This window comes from Pleurodeles waltl, chromosome 9, assembly GCF_031143425.1.
Source record: "Pleurodeles waltl isolate 20211129_DDA chromosome 9, aPleWal1.hap1.20221129, whole genome shotgun sequence".
NCBI lineage: Eukaryota > Metazoa > Chordata > Amphibia > Caudata > Salamandridae > Pleurodeles > Pleurodeles waltl.
The window spans coordinates 764,100,243-764,127,045 of record NC_090448.1 but is presented as its reverse complement, the minus strand read 5'-3'; the positions used below and the strand labels follow the sequence as shown (position 1 = coordinate 764,127,045).

At 47.1% G+C, this 26,803-nt stretch overlaps 1 protein-coding gene across 1 annotated transcript in view; it reads left to right on the top strand.

The window, feature by feature from the left end:
• SF3B2 (splicing factor 3b subunit 2) overlaps positions 1-26,803 on the top strand; it is a 277,506-nt gene that overhangs the window by 22,842 nt on the left and 227,861 nt on the right. Inside the window, exons 3-4 of the mRNA XM_069207931.1 lie at positions 21,251-22,225; positions 24,117-24,482. Of these exons, the coding sequence (XP_069064032.1) occupies positions 21,251-22,225; positions 24,117-24,482 (1,341 nt within the window). The remainder of the gene's footprint in view (positions 1-21,250; positions 22,226-24,116; positions 24,483-26,803) is intronic.

The following is a 26,803-nucleotide window of genomic DNA, read 5'->3' as shown; positions in this document are numbered from 1 at the left end:
CCCTTCCATTACTGCTTCCTGTGTCACTCTTAAGTTCCACTGGAGTGACCACAATCAAATCTGCAATCTTTGTCTCTCCCTGGAGCACAATGAGACCCCATGCTAGGCATGCCTCCTCTTTCAGTCGAAGAAGACTGATGTGAGCAGAGGTGGGTTTACCGAAGTATTTAGAGGATAGACTGAGACGACTCCCCAACATCCGGGAAGAGATAAACCAGCGCTTCAGAGACCCAGCTGGTGCAGTCCAGTTCAGAGGCAAGCTCACCCTCCAAATCCAAGGGGAAGCAGCATCAAGCTCCTGAGATGCAACAACCCTGAAGATGTTGTTTTTGAGTATGGACACTCACGGACACTCACGGCTGTGCAGTGACCCTAGTAGACATTAGAACACTGCTCCACTGAGGGTCAGATGTCAAACCCAGAGAATCAGCAACAGCCTGCTGGTCCTTTGCTGGTTTCTGGCCATGGTTGGCACTGACAGAACCAACACAGCTCCCTTTTCCAACTGCACTGGGCCCGGCATAAGATGCAACCTTCCTTGAAGGCGACTGGCTCCTCGATTCCAGCATTGATGGGAACGCTAAAGCTAATCTCGACGCAGACATCAAAGCCAGCTGCTGCACTGAAGGCACCAGTGTCAAAGAAATGTAGATGCCATCAGCAACAGGCTCTGACAACTCAAAACTGTCTCTTCTCCAGGGACTGCAGTAGAAGTTAGATGTTCGCTGTAAGGAAATGCCTCCTTGGCATGGTTGCCCCCTGACTTTTTGCCTTTGCTGATGCTATGTTTACAATTGAAAGTGTGCTGAGGCCTGCTAACCAGGCCCCAGCACCAGTGTTCTTTCCCTAACCTGTACTTTTGTATCCACAATTGGCAGACCCTGGCATCCAGATAAGTCCCTTGTAACTGGTACTTCTAGTACCAAGGGCCCTGATGCCAAGGAAGGTCTCTAAGGGCTGCAGCATGTCTTATGCCACCCTGGAGAACTCTCACTCAGCACAGACACACTGCTTGCCAGCTTGTGTGTGCTAGTGAGAACAAAACGAGTAAGTCGACATGGCACTCCCCTCAGGGTGCCATGCCAGCCTCTCACTGCCTATGCAAGTATAGGTCAGTCACCCCTCTAGCAGGCCTTACAGCCCTAAGGCAGGGTGCACTATACCATAGGTGAGGGTACCAGTGCATGAGCATGGTACCCCTACAGTGTCTAAACAAAACCTTAGACATTGTAAGTGCAGGGTAGCCATAAGAGTATATGGTCTGGGAGTTTGTCAAACACGAACTCCACAGCACCATAATGGCTACACTGAAAACTGGGAAGTTTGGTATCAAACTTCTCAGCACAATAAATGCACACTGATGCCAGTGTACATTTTATTGCAAAATACACCCCAGAGGGCACCTTAGAGGTGCCCCCTGAAACTTAACCGACTGTCTGTGTAGGCTGACTAGTTCCAGCAGCCTGCCACACTAGAGACATGTTGCTGGCCCCATGGGGAGAGTGCCTTTGTCACTCTGAGGCCAGTAACAAAGCCTGCACTGGGTGGAGATGCTAACACCTCCCCCAGGCAGGAGCTGTAACACCTGGCGGTGAGCCTCAAAGGCTCACCCCTTTGTCACAGCCCAGCAGGGCACTCCAGCTTAGTGGAGTTGCCCGCCCCCTCCGGCCACGGCCCCCACTTTTGGCGGCAAGGCTGGAGGGAACAAAGAAAGCAACAAGGAGGAGTCACTGGCCAGTCAGGACAGCCCCTAAGGTGTCCTGAGCTGAAGTGACTCTAACTTTTAGAAATCCTCCATCTTGCAGATGGAGGATTCCCCCAATAGGGTTAGGATTGTGACCCCCTCCCCTTGGGAGGAGGCACAAAGAGGGTGTACCCACCCTCAGGGCTAGTAGCCATTGGCTACTAACCCCCCAGACCTAAACACACCCTTAAATTTAGTATTTAAGGGCTACCCTGAACCCTAGAAAATTAGATTCCTGCAACTACAAGAAGAAGGACTGCCTAGCTGAAAAACCCCTGCAGAGGAAGACCAGAAGACGACAACTGCCTTGGCTCCAGAAACTCACCGGCCTGTCTCCTGCCTTCCAAAGATCCTGCTCCAGCAACGCCTTCCAAAGGGACCAGCGACCTCGACATCCTCAGAGGACTGCCCCTGCTTCGAAAAGCCAAGAAACTCCCGAGGACAGCGGACCTGCTCCAAGAAAGGCTGCAACTTTGTTTCCAGCAGCCTTGAAAGAACCCTGCAAGCTCCCCGCAAGAAGCGTGAGACTTGCAACACTGCACCCGGCGACCCCGACTCGGCTGGTGGAGAACCAACACCTCAGGGAGGACCCCCGGACTACTCTACGACTGTGAGTACCAAAACCTGTCCCCCCTGAGCCCCCACAGCGCCGCCTGCAGAGGGAATCCCGAGGCTTCCCCTGACCGCGACTCTCTGAAACCTAAGTCCCGACGCCTGGAAAAGACCCTGCACCCGCAGCCCCCAGGACCTGAAGGACCGGACTTTCACTGGAGAAGTGACCCCCAGGAGTCCCTCTCCCTTGCCCAAGTGGAGGTTTCCCCGAGGAAGCCCCCCCTTGCCTGCCTGCAGCGCTGAAGAGATCCGTTGATCTCTCATAGACTAACATTGCGAACCCGACGCTTGGTTCTACACTGCACCCGGCCGCCCCCGCGCTGCTGAGGGTGAAATTTCTGTGTGGGCTTGTGTCCCTCCCGGTGCCCTACAAAACCCCCCTGGTCTGCCCTCCGAAGACGCGGGTACTTACCTGCAAGCAGACCGGAACCGGGGCACCCCCTTCTCTCCATTCTAGCCTATGCGTTTTGGGCACCACTTTGAACTCTGCACCTGACCGGCCCTGAGCTGCTGGTGTGGTGACTTTGGGGTTGCTCTGAACCCCCAACGGTGGGCTACCTTGGACCAAGAACTGAACCCTGTAAGTGTCTTACTTACCTGGTAAAACTAACAAAAACTTACCTCCCCCAGGAACTGTGAAAATTGCACTGTGTCCACTTTTAAAGTAGCTATTTGTCAATAACTTGAAAAGTATACATGCAATTGAAATGATTCAAAGTTCCTAATGTACTTACCTGCAATACCTTTCAAACAAGATATTACATGTTAAATTTGAACCTGTGGTTCTTAAAATAAACTAAGAAAATATATTTTTCTATAACAAAACCTATTGGCTGGATTTGTCTCTGAGTGTGTGTACCTCATTTATTGTCTATGTGTATGTACAACAAATGCTTAACACTACTCCTTGGATAAGCCTACTGCTCGACCACACTACCACAAAATAGAGCATTAGTATTATCTATTTTTACCACTATTTTACCTCTAAGGGGAACCCTTGGACTCTGTGCATGCTATTCCTTACTTTGAAATAGCACATACAGAGCCAACTTCCTACATTGGTGGCAGCGGTGGGATACAAGACTTTGCATTTGCTGGACTACTCAGCCAATACCTGATCACACGACAAATTCCAAAATTGTCATTAGAAATTGATTTTTGCAATTTGAAAAGTTTTCTAAATTCTTAAAAGACCTGCTAGGGCCTTGTGTTAGATCCTGTTTAGCATTTCTTTTAGAGTTTAAAAGTTTGTAAAAGTTTGAATTAGATTCTAGAACCAGTTGTAGATTCTTAAAAAGTATTCCAACTTTTAGAAGCAAAATGTCTAGCACAGATGTGACTGTGGTGGAACTCGACACCACACCTTACCTCCATCTTAAGATGAGGGAGCTAAGGTCACTCTGTAAAATAAAGAAAATAACAATGGGCCCCAAACCTACCAAAATACAGCTCCAGGAGCTTTTGGCAGAGTTTGAAAAGGCCAACCCCTCTGAGGGTGGCAACTCAGAGGAAGAGGATAGTGACTTGGAGGAAAATTCCCCCCTACCAGTCCTATCTAGGGAGAACAGGGTCTCTCAAACCCTGACTCCAAAAATAATAGTCAGAGATGCTGGTTCCCTCACAGGAGAGACCAACACCTCTGAAATCACTGAGGATAACTCCAGTGAAGAGGACATCCAGTTAGCCAGGATGGCCAAAAGATTGGCTTTGGAAAGACAGATCCTAGCCATAGAGAGGGAAAGACAAGAGATGGGCCTAGGGCCCATCAATGGTGGCAGCAACATAAATAGGGTCAGAGATTCTCCTGACATGTTGAAAATCCCTAAAGGGATTGTAACTAAATATGAAGATGGTGATGACATCACCAAATGGTTCACAGCTTTTGAGAGGGCTTGTGTAACCAGAAAAGTGAACGGATCTCACTGGGGTGCTCTCCTTTGGGAAATGTTCACAGGAAAGTGTAGGGATAGACTCCTCACACTCTCTGGACAAGATGCAGAATCTTATGACCTCATGAAGGGTACCCTGATTGAGGGCTTTGGATTCTCCACTGAGGAGTATAGGATTAGATTCAGGGGGGCTCAAAAATCCTCGAGCCAGACCTGGGTTGACTTTGTAGACTACTCAGTAAAAACACTAGATGGTTGGATTCAAGGCAGTGGTGTAAGTAATTATGATGGGCTGTACAATTTATTTGTAAAAGAACACCTGTTAAGTAATTGTTTCAATGATAAACTGCATCAGCATCTGGTAGACCTAGGACCAATTTCTCCCCAAGAATTGGGAAAGAAGGCGGACCATTGGGTCAAGACTAGGGTGTCCAAAACTTCCACAGGGGGTGACCAAAAGAAAGGGGTCACAAAACCTCCCCAGGGGAAAGGTGGTGAGACAGCCAAAAATAAAAATAGTCAAGAGTCTTCTAAAGGCCCCCAAAAACCTGCACAGGAGGGTGGGCCCAGAGCCTCTTCACAAACCAATCCTGGGTACAAGGGTAAAAACTTTGATCCCAAAAAGGCCTGGTGTCGAAACTGTAGTCAGTCTGGACACCAAACTGGAGACGAGGCCTGTCCCAAGAAAAGTTCCACTCCAAACTCCAATCCAGGTAACACTGGAATGGCTAGTCTCCAAGTGGGATCAACAGTGTGCCCAGAGCAAATCAGGGTCCACACTGAAGCTACTCTAGTCTCTGAGGGTGGGGTGGATTTAGCCACACTAGCTGCCTGGCCCCCTAACATGCAAAAATACAGGCAGCAGCTCTTTATTAATGGGACAAGTGTAGAGGGCCTGAGGGATACAGGTGCCAGTGTCACCATAGTGACAGAAAAACTGGTTTCCCCTGGCCAATACCTGACTGGAAAAACTTATACAGTCACCAATGCTGACAATCAAACTAAAGCACATCCCATGGCAATGGTAACTTTAGAATGGGGAGGGGTCAATGGCCTGAAACAGGTGGTCTCCTCAAACATCCCAGTAGACTGTCTGCTTGGAAATGACCTGGAGTCCTCAGCATGGGCTGAGGTAGAGCTAAAAACCCATGCAGCCATGCTGGGTATCCCTGAACTGGTGTGTGTAAAAACAAGAGCACAATGCAAGGCACAGGGTGAAAAAGTAGAGCTGGAGTCTGGAAAAATGGCCCAGCCTACCAAGAGAAAAGGAAAGTCAGTTGGGAAACCAACTGCAACACAGTCAGAAAAAGGGAACCTCTCTTCTCAGGAAGAAGTTCTGCCCTCTGAGGGAACTGAGCCTTTGGAACTTGAACCTTATCAGGTTGAGCTCTTAGGCCCAGGGGGACCCTCAAGGGAGGAGCTGTGTAAGGGACAAGAAACCTGTCCCTCTCTTGAAGGCCTTAGGCAGCAAGCTGCTGAAGAGTCCAAGGGCAAGAAAAATGGAACACATAGGGTCTATTGGGAAGATGGACTCCTGTACACTGAGGCCAGAGACCCCAAACCTGGTGCCACTAGGAGAGTGGTAGTGCCTCAGTCGTTCAGAGAGTTTATTCTGACCTTAGCCCATGATATTCCCCTTGCTGGGCATTTGGGACAAACCAAGACGTGGGAGAGGTTAGTCAACCACTTCTACTGGCCCAATATGTCCCAGAAGGTTAAGGAGTTTTGCCTCTCCTGCCCCACCTGTCAATCCAGTGGTAAGACAGGTGGGCACCCAAAGGCCCCCCTCATTCCACTTCCAGTGGTGGGGGTCCCCTTTGAAAGAGTGGGTGTGGACATAGTTGGTCCACTGGAACCTCCCACAGCCTCAGGAAATATGTACATCCTAGTAGTAGTGGATCATGCTACTAGGTATCCTGAAGCTATTCCCCTTAGGTCGACTACTGCCCCTGCAGTAGCCAAGGCCCTCATTGGTATCTTTAGCAGAGTGGGTTTCCCTAAGGAGGTGGTGTCTGACAGAGGTACCAACTTCATGTCAGCATACCTAAAACACATGTGGAATGAGTGTGGAGTGACTTACAAATTCACTACACCATACCATCCACAAACTAATGGCTTAGTTGAGAGATTCAACAAGACATTAAAAGGCATGATCATGGGGCTCCCAGAAAAACTCAAAAGGAGATGGGATGTCCTCTTGCCATGTCTGCTTTTTGCTTACAGAGAGGTGCCACAGAAGGGAGTAGGATTCTCACCCTTTGAACTTCTGTTTGGCCACCCTGTAAGGGGACCACTTGCTCTTGTTAAAGAAGGCTGGGAGAGACCTCTTCATGAGCCTAAACAAGACATAGTGGACTATGTACTTGGCCTTCGCTCTAGAATGGCAGAGTACATGGAAAAGGCAACCAAAAACCTTGAGGCCAGCCAACAGCTCCAGAAGTTTTGGTATGACCAAAAGGCTGCACTGGTTGAGTTCCAACCAGGGCAGAAAGTCTGGGTTCTGGAGCCTGTGGCTCCCAGGGCACTCCAGGACAAATGGAGTGGCCCTTACCCAGTGCTAGAAAGGAAGAGTCCGGTCACCTACCTGGTGGACCTGGGCACAAGCAGGAGCCCCAAGAGGGTGATCCATGTGAACCGCCTTAAGCTCTTCCATGACAGGGCTGATGTAAATCTGTTGATGGTAACAGATGAGGATCAGGAGGCAGAGAGTGAACCTCTCCCTGATCTTCTGTCATCAGACCCAAAAGATGGCTCAGTGGATGGAGTGATCTACTCAGACACCCTCTCTGGCCAACAGCAAGCTGATTGTAGGAGAGTCCTACAACAGTTTCCTGAACTCTTCTCCTTAACCCCTGGTCAGACACACCTGTGTACCCATGATGTGGACACAGGAGACAGCATGCCTGTCAAGAACAAAATCTTTAGACAATCTGACCATGTTAAGGAAAGCATCAAGGTGGAAGTCCACAAGATGCTGGAATTGGGAGTAATTGAGTGCTCTGACAGCCCCTGGGCTAGCCCAGTGGTCTTAGTCCCCAAACCTCACACCAAAGATGGAAAGAAAGAGATGAGGTTTTGTGTGGACTACAGAGGGCTCAATTCTGTCACCAAGACAGATGCTCATCCAATTCCAAGAGCTGATGAGCTCATAGATAAATTAGGTGCTGCCAAATTCTTAAGTACCTTTGACTTGACAGCAGGGTACTGGCAAATAAAAATGGCACCTGGAGCAAAAGAGAAAACAGCATTCTCCACACCTGATGGGCATTATCAGTTTACTGTTATGCCCTTTGGTTTAAAGAATGCCCCTGCCACCTTCCAAAGGTTGGTGAATCAAGTCCTTGCTGGCTTGGAGTCCTTTAGCACAGCTTATCTTGATGATATTGCTGTCTTCAGCTCCACCTGGCAGGATCACCTGGTCCACCTGAAGAAGGTTTTGAAGGCTCTGCAATCTGCAGGCCTCTCTATCAAGGCATCCAAATGCCAGATAGGGCAGGGAACTGTGGTTTACTTGGGACACCTTGTAGGTGGAGGCCAAGTTCAGCCACTCCAGCCTAAGATCCAGACTATTCTGGACTGGGCAGCTCCAAAAACCCAGACTCAAGTCAGGGCATTCCTTGGCTTGACTGGGTACTACAGGAGGTTTGTGAAGGGATATGGATCCATTGTGACAGCCCTCACAGAACTCACCTCCAAGAAAATGCCCAAGAAAGTAAACTGGACTGTAGAATGCCAACAGGCCTTTGACACCCTGAAGCAAGCTATGTGCACAGCACCAGTTCTAAAAGCTCCAGATTACTCCAAGCAATTCATTGTGCAAACAGATGCCTCTGAACATGGGATAGGGGCAGTTTTGTCCCAAACAAATGATGATGGCCTTGACCAGCCTGTTGCTTTCATTAGCAGGAGGTTACTCCCCAGGGAGCAGCGTTGGAGTGCCATTGAGAGGGAGGCCTTTGCTGTGGTTTGGTCCCTGAAGAAGCTGAGACCATACCTCTTTGGGACTCACTTCCTAGTTCAAACTGACCACAGACCTCTCAAATGGCTGATGCAAATGAAAGGTGAAAATCCTAAACTGTTGAGGTGGTCCATCTCCCTACAGGGAATGGACTTTATAGTGGAACACAGACCTGGGACTGCCCATGCCAATGCAGATGGCCTTTCCAGGTTCTTCCACTTAGAAAATGAAGACTCTCTTGGGAAAGGTTAGTCTCATCCTCTTTCGTTTGGGGGGGGGTTGTGTAAGGAAATGCCTCCTTGGCATGGTTGCCACCTGACTTTTTGCCTTTGCTGATGCTATGTTTCCAATTGAAAGTGTGCTGAGGCCTGCTAACCAGGCCCCAGCACCAGTGTTCTTTCCCTAACCTGTACTTTTGTATCCACAATTGGCAGACCCTGGCATCCAGATAAGTCCCTTGTAACTGGTACTTCTAGTACCAAGGGCCCTGATGCCAAGGAAGGTCTCTAAGGGCTGCAGCATGTCTTATGCCACCCTGGAGACCTCTCACTCAGCACAGACACACTGCTTGCCAGCTTGTGTGTGCTAGTGAGAACAAAACGAGTAAGTCGACATGGCACTCCCCTCAGGGTGCCATGCCAGCCTCTCACTGCCTATGCAAGTATAGGTCAGTCACCCCTCTAGCAGGCCTTACAGCCCTAAGGCAGGGTGCACTATACCATAGGTGAGGGTACCAGTGCATGAGCATGGTACCCCTACAGTGTCTAAACAAAACCTTAGACATTGTAAGTGCAGGGTAGCCATAAGAGTATATGGTCTGGGAGTTTGTCAAACACGAACTCCACAGCACCATAATGGCTACACTGAAAACTGGGAAGTTTGGTATCAAACTTCTCAGCACAATAAATGCACACTGATGCCAGTGTACATTTTATTGCAAAATACACCCCAGAGGGCACCTTAGAGGTGCCCCCTGAAACTTAACCGACTGTCTGTGTAGGCTGACTAGTTCCAGCAGCCTGCCACACTAGAGACATGTTGCTGGCCCCATGGGGAGAGTGCCTTTGTCACTCTGAGGCCAGTAACAAAGCCTGCACTGGGTGGAGATGCTAACACCTCCCCCAGGCAGGAGCTGTAACACCTGGCGGTGAGCCTCAAAGGCTCACCCCTTTGTCACAGCCCAGCAGGGCACTCCAGCTTAGTGGAGTTGCCCGCCCCCTCCGGCCACGGCCCCCACTTTTGGCGGCAAGGCTGGAGGGAACAAAGAAAGCAACAAGGAGTCGTCACTGGCCAGTCAGGACAGCCCCTAAGGTGTCCTGAGCTGAAGTGACTCTAACTTTTAGAAATCCTCCATCTTGCAGATGGAGGATTCCCCCAATAGGGTTAGGATTGTGACCCCCTCCCCTTGGGAGGAGGCACAAAGAGGGTGTACCCACCCTCAGGGCTAGTAGCCATTGGCTACTAACCCCCCAGACCTAAACACGCCCTTAAATTTAGTATTTAAGGGCTACCCTGAACCCTAGAAAATTAGATTCCTGCAACTACAAGAAGAAGGACTGCCTAGCTGAAAAACCCCTGCAGAGGAAGACCAGAAGACGACAACTGCCTTGGCTCCAGAAACTCACCGGCCTGTCTCCTGCCTTCCAAAGATCCTGCTCCAGCAACGCCTTCCAAAGGGACCAGCGACCTCGACATCCTCTGAGGACTGCCCCTGCTTCGAAAAGCCAAGAAACTCCTGAGGACAGCGGACCTGCTCCAAGAAAGGCTGCAACTTTGTTTCCAGCAGCCTTGAAAGAACCCTGCAAGCTCCCCGCAAGAAGCGTGAGACTTGCAACACTGCACCCGGCGACCCCGACTCGGCTGGTGGAGAACCAACACCTCAGGGAGGACCCCCGGACTACTCTACGACTGTGAGTACCAAAACCTGTCCCCCCTGAGCCCCCACAGCGCCGCCTGCAGAGGGAATCCCGAGGCTTCCCCTGACCGCGACTCTCTGAAACCTAAGTCCTGACGCCTGGAAAAGACCCTGCACCCGCAGCCCCCAGGACCTGAAGGACCGGACTTTCACTGGAGAAGTGACCCCCAGGAGTACCTCTCCCTTGCCCAAGTGGAGGTTTCCCCGAGGAAGCCCCCCCTTGCCTGCCTGCAGCGCTGAAGAGATCCGTTGATCTCTCATAGACTAACATTGCGAACCCGACGCTTGGTTCTACACTGCACCCGGCCGCCCCCGCGCTGCTGAGGGCGAAATTTCTGTGTGGGCTTGTGTCCCCCCCGGTGCCCTACAAAACCCCCCTGGTCTGCCCTCCGAAGACGCGGGTACTTACCTGCAAGCAGACCGGAACCGGGGCACCCCCTTCTCTCCATTCTAGCCTATGCGTTTTGGGCACCACTTTGAACTCTGCACCTGACCGGCCCTGAGCTGCTGGTGTGGTGACTTTGGGGTTGCTCTGAACCCCCAACGGTGGGCTACCTTGGACCAAGAACTGAACCCTGTAAGTGTCTTACTTACCTGGTAAAACTAACAAAAACTTACCTCCCCCAGGAACTGTGAAAATTGCACTAAGTGTCCACTTTTAAAGTAGCTATTTGTCAATAACTTGAAAAGTATACATGCAATTGAAATGATTCAAAGTTCCTAATGTACTTACCTGCAATACCTTTCAAACAAGATATTACATGTTAAATTTGAACCTGTGGTTCTTAAAATAAACTAAGAAAAGATATTTTTCTATAACAAAACCTATTGGCTGGATTTGTCTCCGAGTGTGTGTACCTCATTTATTGTCTATGTGTATGTACAACAAATGCTTAACACTACTCCTTGGATAAGCCTACTGCTCGACCACACTACCACAAAATAGAGCATTAGTATTATCTATTTTTACCACTATTTTACCTCTAAGGGGAACCCTTGGACTCTGTGCATGCTATTCCTTACTTTGAAATAGCACATACAGAGCCAACTTCCTACATTCGCCACAAGTGTCTTTTCATCTATCTACAAACTGGCAAAATTTCCACCAAGCTGCCACCTAAGCCACAGTAGTCCATGCCAGGGAAGTGGAAGATGTCTTTTGAGAAGCAGCTTGCCCTGAAGCCCACACCTCCTCCATGGCACAAAAGACATAGGAACAGGGTTACTAGTCCTCTCCCTGCTCAACCTTCTCTCCTCCTCCTCAATCTTTTCTTCTTCCCAGACTGTCACAATGATACATACCACCTCAGAGTTTCACCGGATGGCTCACAACACTCCTCTTATTCAGAGAGTGCTAGTGTATCCAGAGAAACCCTAAAATGTTGATACCCCTGGTGGGGCAGACCCTAACCGTTGCCCGACGAAACAGTACCCAGGTGAGGACACTATCTCGTACAATAAGGTTATGCAGCGGGGGCTACTTTTCATGAAGTTGAATTGCTAGGAAGACAGTAACTTCCTGGTTGAAACACTTTCAAAGACTCAACAAACCCTTCAGTGCCTTCCAGTGCTGAAAGGGATGCCCAGGCCAGTGGCCAGAACTTTCAAAGAGCAGGTCAAGGCATCACACTGAGGGTCATCAAAAGTGCATACCCTCACCTAATGACCCAACTTACATCCGCGGCCACAGTCTGCTGGATGCCATCATGGTTCACATTTCGTGGAAACGTTCCAATGCCCAAGGTATAGGGGACTTCTCACCTGACAAGGAGATTAAAAAGATGGCTGCAGCGGGCTAGAGGGTGTCAGCACAAGTAGCCACACATTGGTTCATTGTCAACTCTAATGGTCAGCATTATCTACTGAACCTGACGTTCGACAGTGAGCACCTGTTTTAACCACCATATGATGAAAAAGGTAATAAAAAAAAGGACATGGATATGCTAAGGGCAATGGTTGCCTTTCAGACAGCTATACCTGTGGGGGTGAGAGGGTTTTCACAGTACAAGGGAGGTAGCAAGACCACTTCCCCAGAGGTGGCAACCACAAAATCCCAAGCAGTCAACAGGAAGGTATGCTACAGGATGAGTGTAAGGAAATGCCTCCTTGGCATGGTTACCCCTGACTTTTTGCCTTTACTGATGCTATGTTTTGATTTGAAAGTGTGCTGAGGCCTGCTAACCAGGCCCCAGCACCAGTGTTCTTTCCCTAACCTGTACCTTTGCTTACACAATTGGCACACCCTGGCATCCAGGTAAATCCCTTGTAACTGGTACCTCTGGTACCAAGGGCCCTGATGCCAGGGAAGGTCTCTAAGGGCTGCAGCATGTCTTATGCCACCCTGGGGACCCCTCACTCAGCACAGACACACTGCTTGCCAGCTTGTGTGTGCTGGTGAGGACAAAACGAGTAAGTCGACATGGCACTCCCCTCAGGGTGCCATGCCAACCTCACACTACCTATGCAGTATAGATAAGTCACCCCTCTAGCAGGCCTTACAGCCCTAAGGCAGGGTGCACTATACCATAGGTGAGGGCACCAGTGCATGAGCAATGTGCCCCTACAGTGTCTAAGCAAAACCTTAGACATTGTAAGTGCAGGGTAGCCATAAGAGTATATGGTCTGGGAGTCTGTCAAACACGAACTCCACAGCACCATAATGGCTACACTGAAAACTGGGAAGTTTGGTATCAAACTTCTCAGCACAATAAATGCACACTGATGCCAGTGTACATTTTATTGTAACATACACCCCAGAGGGCACCTTAGAGGTGCCCCCTGAAACCTTAACCAACTACCCGTGTAGGCTGACTGGTTTTAGCAGCCTGCCACACTAGAGACATGTTGCTGGCCCCATGGGGAGAGTGCCTTTGTCACTCTGTGGCTAGTAACAAAGCCTGTACTGGGTGGAGATGCTTATCACCTCCCCCTTGCAGGAGCTGTAACACCTGGCGGTGAGCCTCAAAGGCTCACCCCCTTTGTTACAGCACCCCAGGACATTCCAGCTAGTGGAGTTGCCCGCCCCCTCCGGCCACGGCCCCACTTTTGTCGGCAAGGCCGGAGGAGATAATGAGAAAAACAAGGAGGAGTCACTGGCCAGTCAGGACAGCCCCTAAGGCAACCTGAGCTGAAGTGACTCTGACTTTTAGGAATCCTCCATCTTGCAGATGGAGGATCCCCCCAATAGGGATAGGAATGTGACCCCCCTCCCCTTGGGAGGAGGCACAAAGAGGGTGTAGCCACCCTCCGGGCTAGTAGCCATTGCCTACTGCCCTCCCTGACCTAAACACACCCCTAAATTCTGTATCTAGGGGCTCCCCTGAACCTAGGAACTCAGATTCCTGCAACCTAAGAAGAGGACTGCTGAGCTGAAAAACCCTGCAGAGAAGACGGAGACACCAACTGCTTTGGCCCCAGCTCTACCGGCCTGTCTCCCCACTTCTAAAAGACACTGCTCTAGCGAGGCTTTCGCCAGGACCAGCGACCTCTGAATCCTCAGAGGACTGCCCTGCTCTAGAAGGACCAAGAAACTCCAGAGGACAGCGGCTCTGTTCACCCAAGACTGCAACTTTGTTTCCAAAGAAGCAACTTCAAGACAACTGCGTTTCCCGCCGGAAGCGTGAGGCTTGCTACTCTGCACCCGACGCCCCCGGCTCGACTTGTGGAGAAACACTTCAGGGAGGACTCCCCGGCGACTACGAGACTGTGAGTAGCCAGAGTTGCCCCCCCTGAGCCCCCCACAGCGACGCCTGCAGAGGGAATCCCGAGGCTCCCCCTGACCGCGACTGCCTGCTTCCCAGATCCCGACGCCTGGTAAAGACTCTGCACTCTCAGCCCCCATGACCTGAAAGATTGGAACTCCAGTGCAGGAGTGACCCCCAGGAGGCCCTCTCCCTTGCACAGGTGGTGTCTACCCCGAGGAGCCCCCCCCCCCCCCTTGCCTGCCTGCATCGCTGAAGAGACCCCTTGGTCTCACATTGATTTACATTGGAAACCCGACGTGTGTTTACACACTGCACCCGGCCGCCCCCGTGCTGCTGAGGGTGTACTTTCTGTGCTAACTTGTGTTCTCCCCCCCACCCCCCCCCCCCGTGCCCTACAAAACCCGTTTGCGTTTTGGGCACCACTGTGAACTCTGCACCTGACCGGCCCTGAGCTGCTGGTGTGGTAACTTTGGGGTTGCTCTGAACCCTCAACGGTAGGCTGCCTTGGACCCAAACTTGAACCCCGTAGGTGGTTTACTTACCTACAAAAACTAACAAATACTTACCTCCCCCAGGAACTGTTGAAAATTGCACAAAGTGTCTAGTTTTAAAATAGCTATATGTGATTTATTTGAAAAGTATATATGCTATTGTGATTATTCTAAGTTCCTAAAGTACTTACCTGCAATACCTTTCATTTGAAGTATTACATGTAAAATTTGAACCTGTGGTTCTTAAAATAAACTAAGAAAATATGTTTTTCTATACAAAAACCTATTGGCCTGGAATTGTCTCGGAGTGTGTGTTCCTCATTTATTGCCTGTGTGTGTACAACAAATGCTTAACACTACTCCTTTGATAAGCCTACTGCTCGACCACACTACCACAAAATAGAGCATTAGTATTATCTCTTTTTTGCCACTATCTTACCTCTAAGGGGAACCCTTGGACTCTGTGCATACTATTCCTTACTTTGAAATAGTGCATACAGAGCCAACTTCCTACAATGAGGCAACAACTTTTGAGGAAAGGCCAAAGGAAGATCAGCCAAAGGCGCCAATTCTGCAATGCAGTGACTCCCTTCCCCTCCCATCTGATCACACCACACTTAAAACCATGATTTGTAAAGCATGGCAAGTCCCCTGTGAGGGTCTCAAGATGCTGAATTTTAGGCACCGGGAGATTAAATTATTTTCCCAGAATCTGAGGATGATGAGCCGATGCAGAGCTCAAACCTGATTCTCCTAACTCCAAAGTCGACAGTTCTGGCTGTTACACCACACCCTCTCCCTTAAGGCTACAGGTGGTTCTCCAGTATTGCAGAGATATCACCTCCGTACAACGGCTACTTACCGTCCTGTCCATCATACAACACAGTAACTGCCTGGAGCCCACTGCAACCCCACCAAACCTCCCATCTTGTATACACACCCACCTTGCAGAACACAAGTGCCTCCTTCAGGAAGAGGTACCAGTTCTTATAAGGCCCTGCAACAAGTACATCTTCGCAGAACATTTCCTCATCTTCACTCTGCAGCATTGAAACTTCATGATGGCTCTTAATCTAAAGGACACCTACTTTCACATATCCATCCATCCTTACCATTGCCACTACCTCTGCTTCGAGGTAGGTGGTTAGCATTATCAATTCTAAGTGTTGCCAATTGGGTTGAGAACTGCCCCCAGAGTGTTCCCCCAATGCCTCTCCATGGTAGCTGCCCATCTTCGAAGGAAAGGCATTCATGTATTCCCTTATTTAGACGAATGGCTGATCAAGAGTGCAAGCGAACATCAGTACCTTACTCACACCGAATCACCATGTCCCACTTCCACAATCTGTGCTTCACCATAAATACTCTAAAGTACGATCTTCAGCCCCTTCAAATTTAACTCTTTCAAGGAGCTAAGCACAGTATATTCATTGGCATTGCTGACCCCAGTCGGGCAAGAGTGCAAGCATTTGTGTAGTTTCTGCCCCTTTTTCAGCCAAATCATCAATTGACAATCAGAACAGTTCCTCACCTTCTTGAATGATGGCCTTGTGCAAATCCATAGTTGTGCACACCCGACTTAACATGTTGACGTTTTCATTGATGCCTGTTAACACAATGGTCACACTGAGTAGCATTTGCACAGTGCATTCAGCATTTAACCACTAGCTACCCCTGCACACAGGGTACCTTCTGGGAGTGAACATCCTTTTAGTAGACCTTCTCAGCAGGATGCATCAACAAGTCCACAAGTGGAAACTCCACCCATAAGTCCTGGTCCCATACATCACCATTGTCGATTCCCAGAGAGTGACGTCTTTGCCTCCAGCTTTCTACATCCACTGTCCCTGGACAGTGCTTTATGCAGGGATGTTTTCCTATGCTTTTCCTGTTCTCCCACTTCTTCTTCTTCTTATCCCGGTGACCCCCACGTGGGCCATATACCCTCTGTTTTCGACCCCTTCTGGAAATGTCGGGGGTTTCCCATGAGAAGCCCGGAAACAGGCTGGACCTTCTCACGCGAACCTTGGCACAATTAGATGCCCAACCCCATACAACTCAATCTAGTTCTTGAGGTCCCAGAGTTTGACTATCTTACACTCTTGAGGGAGGGTTATGTCTATACACAAAGAAGCACTCAGACCCACTATGGGGACTTGCTATGCACCCAAGTAGAAGAGGTTTGTTTATTACTGCATCATTAACCGCATAGATCAACTTAAGCCTGCCGATCAGGATATTTTCTGCTTCCTCCTTCATGTACAAAAATCGGGCCTCGCTTATACTTCCATATGCCTTCGCTTAATTGCAATTGCATCTTACATGCAGAACAGAGAGCACCCTTCTTTATTTGGAATCCCTGTCATCAAGTGGATTATTCTCCCTAGGGTGCTACATACCCCTGTTTGGGACTGTAATGTTGTCCTTACCAGACACCTGGACCCTCCTTTTGAACATTTGCACGTGCCCATTACATCCTTTCATGAAAGTTGCTTTTTTTGTCGCTGCCACATCTTTACGATGTGTTACTGAATTGCAGACTCTCGCCTTACGGGAGCCTTTCTGAGACGATCTTGCCATTCCACTGTAATCAAACCATTGAGCTCCTCGTCTTCTTTCCACAACCATACTTTTGTAGCAGAACGGTTCTTCGCACCCTTGATGTCAAGCGGTCTCATGTATTACATTGATAGGACCAAATCCTTTGGCAATACTCAGCAACTTTTTGTTGCTTTCGGCAATCCACTCATGCTCTTTCAAAGGCAGGCATTGTCAGATGGATTGTGACCTTGTATCCAATCCTGCTACAATAAAGCTAAACAGAATTTGCCTGCCCAGCCATGGCCTTATTCCGTGTGCAAGAAAGGAGCCACTATGGCTTTCCCTGGAAACATACCAGATGGTCCGGGAGTAGGCTTGGGGCATGTACTCAGTTTTTGTGTGTGTTTTGAGTATGTAGGTTTCAAGTCTGCTTGCTAATAATAAGAAATCGGTGTGGGCAGGCTGGTAGGCAAGTTCTGCAAATATGATGCAGTTACAAGCTGCGTCTTTTCACCATTGCTTGTTATTCCTGTGCTGAATTTTGCCTGTCTTGCCCGTCCAGTTTTTTGCTGCCTGGCACCTGATGTAGATAATGGTATTTTCTAGTACTGCTATTGTGAACATTCTGAACTTTTTAGCTTCTAGCACATGGTACTTTTATGCCTTGGCCCTTTAAGTTTATTTCCTGGCCTATGATGACATTTATGTCTCCAAATGGTACTCATAGTAATTCAACCCTATTATATCTGGTGTCAGTAGTTTTACACCTACTTTTAATATTCTGACTAGTAAACCTCTTTTGTCCATTTTCCGTGGAGGTTGCTTCCCAGCCCCTCAAGGATCTCTGTTTTTATATCCTGATGTAGACCAAGATCACTTTTAGCTCTGTCGTTAATAAATATTTTGTTGGGTCAGTATTAGCAAGCAGCACTTCACAAATAGGCACTTTCGTTTAGTCGTCTAGTCCTGATCAACGTTTTTTTATTTAACTAAGCATATTAAGGAGGAGGAGTGTAGCATATACCAGTGAGGTGGTTTAAAAAAGCCATGTCTTCGGTTCCTTCCTGAAACTGAGTACTTTGCTGGGCTTGATTGTCTACATAAAATACATTAAACTTGAATTTGGAAACATACCCGTGGCTGACGTGCATGAAGCAGCTACATGGTCCACTCCACAAACATTGACCAAACACTAGTGTGTGGATGTCTTAGCATGCCAACAAGTAAGAGTTGGCGAGGTGTTTTAAGAACTCTGGTTCAGTCCTCTGCAGCATCTTCCAGCCAGCCACTGCTCGTGGGAGTACTGCTTTATGGTCTTTGCAGAGTATGTTTATCTACAACCACACATGCTATGAACAGAATTCATTACTGATCTTATAGGCATCTGTTCACAACATGTAATGCTGTAGATTACCATGCACCCACCCATCTCCCTGGAAGCCTTTGGTTGTTGCAGATGCGCATTTCTCTTACTTAAATTCTTGCTACATACCGCCCTGCATGGTCATTACACTTTCCTATCTAACGCTTCATCTTTTCGCTCACCCCCAGTGCGGAAAACAGTTGCACATTGGAGCTGATGCCCATGCCCATTGCCAACTAAAAGAGGAGTCACTATACCTTGGTACTCAAAAAACTTCTTTGAAAAAAAACAAGTTGCAAGTGTCTGAGCCCAATATAAATGACAGGAAGGTGCAGAACATTCGAATCTACAGCACTTGAATAGATGCTTACAAGTAAATAGCATATTCTTTTATGGGAGCCCTGATAGGAATTATACACAGACTTGTATACCTAATCACTTGTCTCCGAGGTATGTTATGCCAAGAAAAGAGTATATGCAGAGGTGTTGTCATTCTCACAAAGGAGTACATACTTTTTCATACCTAAACTCCATATGTTATATCGGCAGAAGATAGCATCTCAGTCACACAAGTGATGCCAATAATTACAATCTGTACCAACTCTTTATTGAAACCTCAACATCGTAAATAGTGATGTTGATGTCCCTAATAGTGCGGATGTATCTGAGTTAAATAAAAAATAAATAAAAAAAATCAATGACATTTCTGGTGCCGCATGTCATATCAGAGGGTGAAAAGCTGTTTAGTTGCTCTTTGGTGACCGATCACAAGTAAATGAACTCCAGAATGATATTCTTTTATGATTAAGAAATGTTATTGACTTTTATGTAATATATTTTTTAAATAAATGTGATTAACATGGGTGACACTCTCAAGACAAACTAAATATGAAATGGATGTAGAGAAAACCCCTAACTGTTTCTTTTGGAAGAACTGCCAAGTTCAACACCATGTTTAAACCTGATTGTCTAAATATCTGAATGCCCAGGTGGACATGTTTTTGAAATATGAGAAATTTCACTTAAAACTGAAGAGAGGTTGTAGCTGTAACCAAATTAGATTTTGTTTTTGCACTTATGATTGTTGTTGACCAGTCCAGTTGAATGGAACAGGTTTCAGTTTTCTTATGATTTTGTCAACATGCTACCTGTGTTTTTGTTGTTTTATATTAGCCTTTTGCTGTGACTACTTATGGTGGAGTTGGTGTATTGCATGGAGGCCAGGGTGAAAGCTGACTGTAGGTTCTCAACTAAGAATGGACAGACATGTAGTCAAAACACGGGAAAATGTGAGAACCATCTATGTTTTCCTGTGTTTCTTTTTATGGAAGTAGTTTATTGGACAGTACTGAAGATTTATGAGGAGGAGATGAACGGCCTACATGCTAAAAATGAATAAGGAAAATGGAAAATCTTAATATTGCTGAGCTAGATGCATTCCTGTTGCTTCATTTTTAAAGTAAAAGTTTTTCATTTGATTTTTCTTTTTTGAGTTACACATATCTCAACTTGGCTCAGTTTTCAAAAACTAGGAGAGGGGTAATTTTCTTTTTTGGCAATCTAACTGTGGCACCACAGAGATACAGGTGGTCCTAGTGATGGACTATTCTACTTTACATACTCTAAAATGCAGTTTACAAGCCTCCAGCCGGGGATCATTGCATGCGTCTCTTCTCACCTGCTAAGTATGGGATTTAATAGTAAACGTGGGAGGCACAAAGAATGGCTGGAAAACAGGAAATAATTGCTACTAATTGAATGAGGTTGAGGGAAATTGAAGTGGTTTTGGGAGGTTCTACCAATAAAAACAGATTCCATAGGAGTAGTATGATGGCAGTTTATAAGATACAGATTTAAATCTACAGTAGTAGCCCTTCTTACAAAACATAGTTAAGTGTACTTGAGCTCAGCCTTGAAGTAAGTCAGGTACCACACAATGCCAAACACTGGGTTTTAAAAAAAAAACACTCCTGTAGAAATCCATGAAGGCAGGCAACAACACTAAAACAGGGAAGCATATAGATTAAAGGAAATACCACTTTAAATTAAATTATCAGTGTATTTTTTTTTTTTTTACATTAAATTATATTTTTGAATTTAAAACATTTTCAGTGTTCGATTTTAATACAACATGTTGTGTAAATTATTTGAAAAAATAGAGGAAATGTGTAACTTTTTTAAACATTGTGGCACATTTAATACAAATAATTTAAGAGTGGGAAGGTCCGAATTAACTTTTAATTTTCAATTAAAAATGTAAATAATTTAAAATGTAGTGGTATTATGTTAGAATAGTGCAAGTGTTTTTCCTGTGTTGCTTTGGTAGTCCCGTGCGAATAGTTAAAACATTTTTTTTTTTTTTACTAATTTATAGTAAATTTTATTAAACTTCCTTATTACTTTCTATAGGGGGAATCTCCACCCGAGGGGAAGAGATCCCCACAGACATGGAAAGTTACTAAGTTTGTGCTTGTAAATTTAGTAACAGGAGTCTGGTAGAGACTTGTAAATTTACATCAAAGTGTCCGTCTATCCATGGAAATGGTGAAGAGCACCAAGTTATCGCTTAGCATCCAAACTAAATTTTGTGAATATCTCCAAATCATTTTATCCTGATAGTTAGCTACTGTTGGCTTATGATAATGTTAACATGATTTCTTTATAGGGATTTTTTTTTCTCTGTTCAGACTTGTTCAAACGTCTGTGCGTGATATTTTTCTTAAAGTACTCAAAACAGGAATAACACACCTCCTCCATTGAAAATTCTTATTTCAGTTAATTCTGGCCTATATAGTTGTTCTTCATTTGGGTCACTGAGAGAATTTCATGGACAGTTGTAATTTTTGCAACTATTGTTTGAATTGATTGTGACATGCTGAATGATTGCTAGATAACACTTGTTTTTCTCATGCGCTGAAAACCTCTCACTGAGAACTTGCAAGGATTCTCAGCCTTTCTGCAGCCTGTGTGAAAGTCCTAATCATTGGGCATCTAACTGAGTTGTTTCTTTCTTTCTTTTTCTTTTTTTAACAGACTGGGATCATGTTGAACAGACCGGTGATGAGGGTTGATGATAGTGACAAATCTCACCCCTCACGGCCTGGAATGGGTAATCCCCCACCAATGCCTGGACCGCCAGGCAGCCAGATGCCCCCACCACCACCGCGTCCGCCTGGAATAGGAAATCCACCACCACCTCCTGGGATGGGAAACCCACCACCACCACCTCCTGGTCAAGAAAATTCTATGCCACCACGTCCCCCAGGATTGGGCAACCCACCGCAGATGCCTCCACCACCTCGCCCACCAGGAATGGGCAATCCTCCTTTGCCACCAGGTCAAGGCTCCCAGTTACCACCACCGCCGCCTCGTCCTGGTATGGGAAATCCTCCACCACCACCACCACCTGGTCAAGGCAACCAGTTGCCCCCTCCACCTCGTCCTGGCATGGGCAATCCCCCGCTACCTCCAGGTCAGGCCAGCCAACTTCCCCCTCGTCCTGGAATGGGAAATCCACCGCCACCTGGACAATCTGTTCAGTTGCCCCCACCACCTCGTCCTGGAATGGGTAATCCTCCTCCACCTCCTGGGCAAGGAAGCCAGCTCCCCCCTCCACCTCGCCCTCCAGGAATGGGGAATCCACCTCCACCTCCTGGGCAAGGAAGTCAGCTACCCCCTCCACCCCGTCCTCCTGGAATGGGTAATCCACCTCCACCTCGACCTGGAATGGTAAATCCCCCGCCGCCTCCTGGGCAAGGCAGCCAGTTGCCCCCACCTCCTCGAATGGGAAATCCACCACCACAGATGCCACCGCCACCACCTCGTCCAGGAATGGGCAATCCACCTCAGATGCCACCACCACCGCGAATGGGCAATCCACCTCAGATGCCACCACCACCCCCTCGTCCTGGAATGCCAACTCCACCACAGCCTCCTGGGCCAGGCAACCAAATGCCACCGCGTCTTGGGATGGGCACTCCACCACAGCAGCCACCACGTCCTGGACAGGTAAAAGAAGCATGAAATTCGTCCCCCAAATTACTTTTTTATTTATTTATTAAAACAATAACAATCATTTTCAGCTGTTTGGTTGCAGCTCATAAGTTAAGCAGATTGACATAAGCTAATTCAGGCTGAAAGATAGTATCTGACAACACTGGTTTAGTGTACAGCTTCTGTTTTGCTTCTTTAAACTTTGTGCCCAAATCAAGAATGCATTTATATTAGTGGTGACCCCCTGAGGTATGTAATTTTGCTCTCCCTTGATTAGGAACTGTGCATCTCTCGGGTCTGTTGGCTGTTAAATGCATATGCTGTAGAGGTTTAGCAGCTCTTTTTCACAACCAGCTGCCAAATCAGTTTGCTGAAATTTATACATGAACACATTCCTATTTACTTCCACTGTACTTGATTTGTGCCCCTAACATTTGTCCTTTGAAGTCCTTAATTTGGGGCATTGTACCCTCCGGATTTTGCAGGTCACGACCCTCTTTCGGTCTTTGCCATAGCTTTCTTTTACATTACTTGTTGCTATTCCATTGCTTGGACATACGTGTATTTCTGATACCATGCTTTCCTCTGGAGTAAAACAGAACATTCCTTGATAATATTTCTAGATTATGCACCACATCGGCCCTACATTCTCCCATTTGAATCCTACTTGTCAGTGTATCTCCACAGTGACTTTAAAAGCACATTTCTGCTTTGCATTTTGATGACCAGCATTGCACTGAGTTTGAACCACTAGTCTTAAACTGCAGTGTCCCCTGCTGCCGATCCCTGGGCACTCTTTTAGGGCATCTGTATAGTAGCCTGTGGCATCCCTTGTATTGTTGTTCTGTGGTACCACATACAGTTTTGACCTTCAGCCTTAGTCTAGACTTCAGCAATCTGGCTACTACTTCTAAATTTGATTGTTTTCTCCCTCTTTACGGGAGAATATATAGTAGTTCTTAGGGTGCTGTAAACCCAGGAGAGTCCTCTTATGTTTCAGGCAAGGTGTTATGAAGCAGAGTCAACTGATGCAAAAATGTAAAGCATGTCGAGAGCTGCCCTAATGTTCTCTGCAACACTTTTTGCAACTAGCACCTCGTCAAGGAGTTGAGTTTTAAATGGCATTTACCTGCACCACCTCATGATGGAAAATGTCCTGGCTGATATCTGTAAGGCTTATTTGTGCGCACGTGAAGTGGCAACTATTCATGCACACAAACTAGGTGCAGAAAAGAGAGCAAACTAGCTATAGAACACATTCCACAATTGAACTGGGTTCAGATTTTGATTAGGGTTAAAATTAGTTATAGGAAAGTCTTCTGTCACATCTTCTCACTGGTCCTACAATGAACTAAATACTTTTGCTAAAACAGTTGCATTTCGCCAAGCAGCAGATGCCACAATATCTTAAAACGAAATAGTGATACTGAAGTAAGGCATTAGAACATTGCCAAATTAGACAAGTAAGACATTGGATTCCTGTCTTAAAGTGCTGGAATTGAGCACTAAGACAGTAACCACAATGGTGGCAATTATATAAAACTCACCTTACCATGCATGGGCTGTGTCTTCGAGGGAATTGTGGTAGGGATCCAGGAAGCATGGGATAATGTAAAGTACATACTGGAATTACTAGAGCCTAACGGATGACAACAACAAAGTTATTTTAATATGATATCTTTGTTCCAGAACGCAGTTATACACATGCCATTTGAAGTCTCTGTTTGCAGATGTGGCTCTCTACATTCCCCGTAGCTGGCCATTGTAGAGTTAAATACCAGATTTTTCTAATATGTGTTTTCTGATTCCCTGTTTGTTTTTGCCGAGCATGTGAGTCCACTGTTTCTTTGCTATCAATCTATCTATTACCCCTTTTTAGTGTCTCCTATTATCTTCTCCATTTCAGATGCCAAGCATGCCCATGCCACCTCCACCAATGAGCAGGCCCCCAATGCCAGCCCCACCTCCCCCGCCACTAGGGATGGCGATGAGTTTCCAGATGCGTCAACCACCTCCAGGTATTGGCCCTCCACCACACCGCATGCCATCTATTGACCAAAGTGGGCTCTCGGAGGAAGACAGGATGAAGATGGCACAGCAACAGTCTGCAATGTTGATGCAACACCAACAACACCAACAACAACAGCAGCAACAACAGCAGCAACAACACCAACAACAACAGCAGCAACAACACCAACAACAACAGCAGCAACAACACCAACAACAACAACAGCAACAACAACAGCAGCAGCAGGAGGAGCGTGCAAAGCAGGTGTGTGTGTATGTTGTGGAAAAGAAAGGTTTTTTTCAGTGGAATTTGTTTGTGTCTTATGAAAGCTAATGATCTAAGTTGAATGAGAGGTTGTCGAGGCCAGTAGTCACTTGCCATTATCCTGTGTGGTTTCAATTGTTTACTTCATGTGTCCCACGACCACTCTACTGTTGCTCTCCACTTAAGTGACCAACATACTCCTTTTTGGAACTTAACTCCTATTATGGAAGTGAGGTCAAGAAGTGTAAGGTAAATCCAATAGCTAGAGGTGAGTTTGGGATTATAACCACAGATACAGTATGGCAAAGAAACAACACTCAGTGACATCAATTTCCTGTTAGTGCTTCAGTTAAAAAAAAATGCTTTATTTAACAAGCAAATTATAAGTTGTGTTAAAAATGATAAATACAAAACCTAGAAGTTGTAGTACATTTTGTGTTCAAGGCATGACCCCAAATGTTATAGCACCTTTGAGCGGCGTAGTGGATGTCTGTTAAAATTGAATGGATGGCAAATGCTCTCCCATTAGGCAGTCTGTGTGAGAAACCTTGGACGCACTCAGTTCCCTGCTTTTTACCAAAGCTACAGCTGGGTCTGAATGCAGGCACGGGGTTCAGAAAGGGGGGAGGTGGGTCTCTGCACCCAATTCAGTTGCTGTACAGCTCTTGGGTAATACCATGTTTGGAATATAAAGTTTGAAATATAAAGTTAATAAACAAAATAGGGCAGGCCTTGACTGGACTGTGTCATCCCAGTCATGCATAACCCACATGCCACCAACAGAACTCCACTCAATAAATTTTCATTTGCTCCTGAAAGGCATCAGATCCTGACCTCGTGTTCAGTCACTGGTATCTGGATAGGGGCGCACTCCATAAAGCTATTTATTAGTGTCCACCTGTCAGTTATGGGAAAGTGAACTTGTAATCATTTGATTACCTTTGTCTTGGAAAGTAATGGCTGTGGTCAGGAGGCACTGGTCCTACCTGATCTTAATAGAACCAGCTTTATTTTAATTTTTTACCAAATTATGAACCAGACCTTTATTTAATGAAGTCTCTGGAACAGTAAGGGCAAGGACAGCAGTTAAAACATTTTAAAGATAGGCCAGTGGAACTTGGTCCTTCTGTGGCAGAAAAGGGAAGATACTGGATGAGTCTCATTCTGGGCAGGGTAATGTTTTTTACTATTTAAAGGTGATAGAGCATTTTCTTAACCCAGATGATGGTCTTGATTCTTGCTTCCTTCAGGGCAGCTGGGGATTAGTGATCTCATTGTTCCTGGGAAGGCTTGGTCCTTCTAATCCTGTGACTGGGGCACCCTAGCTGGAACATTGACCCAGCTGATGTAGCCTTAAGTTTCACTGGCCTGATGCCTATCTCCCATTTATCTCTGCCTCTGCACCACCTTTTTGCTCGCAAGGATTAGGACACTGGGTATCTTGGCCGTCGAGATCAGTCTCGCTTGCCCACTATCTGATGGTTCTGCAGCTAATTACCACCTGACTTGCTCTGGTTCTCACTGAGGGCTCCCATGGCGGACTCTGAGCCATGCGCTACCCAGCTGCGTCTTTTGGCTGTGTGGAGCTCAGCGTCAGGAAGGCGGGGGAGGGGAAGGTGGAAGCAGACAGTGAGTGGCATACATACCACGGCTGTATGCAGAAAGGGGGATCCCCACCCCACTCTCTGGGAACGCAGTTAAGCACACTCGCCTGTAACTGATGGCCTGCACCTCCAGTGTCACTGGGGGCCCCCAATACTGACCTTAAATTTGCGGAGGAGGGGTGGGATAGGAGTTGGACTGCCTTTCTGCACTCAGACGTACTGGACATAGATTTTAACCCTTGCGGGCCCCTTTTTGGATATTTTAGCAGTGAGATACTGAGGCAATTACCTCTGGCGGCAACATATTCATGCTCCAGTCGCCTGCGGGACGCTGACTGATGCGGCTTACTCGGTTTGCAGTGATCTCCCTGGTCCCTGTCAGAATTGTCTTACCTCTTATGCGGTCAAACACAGGGGTCCATGATTGCAGCTGCCACCCCTTCCACCTGATGGGGAAACTCCATACGAGGAAGCCTTTCCCCGTATCTACAACCTCCACCATAATGCGTGACCAGGGGAACAATGCACACAACAACGCTGCGGACCTCGCCTTAGAAGACTCTGATGACATCTTTCCTCCAACAGAAGAGCTGGATTTAATCCTACAGGCCATCACCAGAAGTGTACTGGAGAATAAAGTAGGCACAGATGCTAGAACCTGGCCTCTTAAATGATGATTGATCGGAAACTGGCAGAGCGAGTTAGGAAAACTGAAAC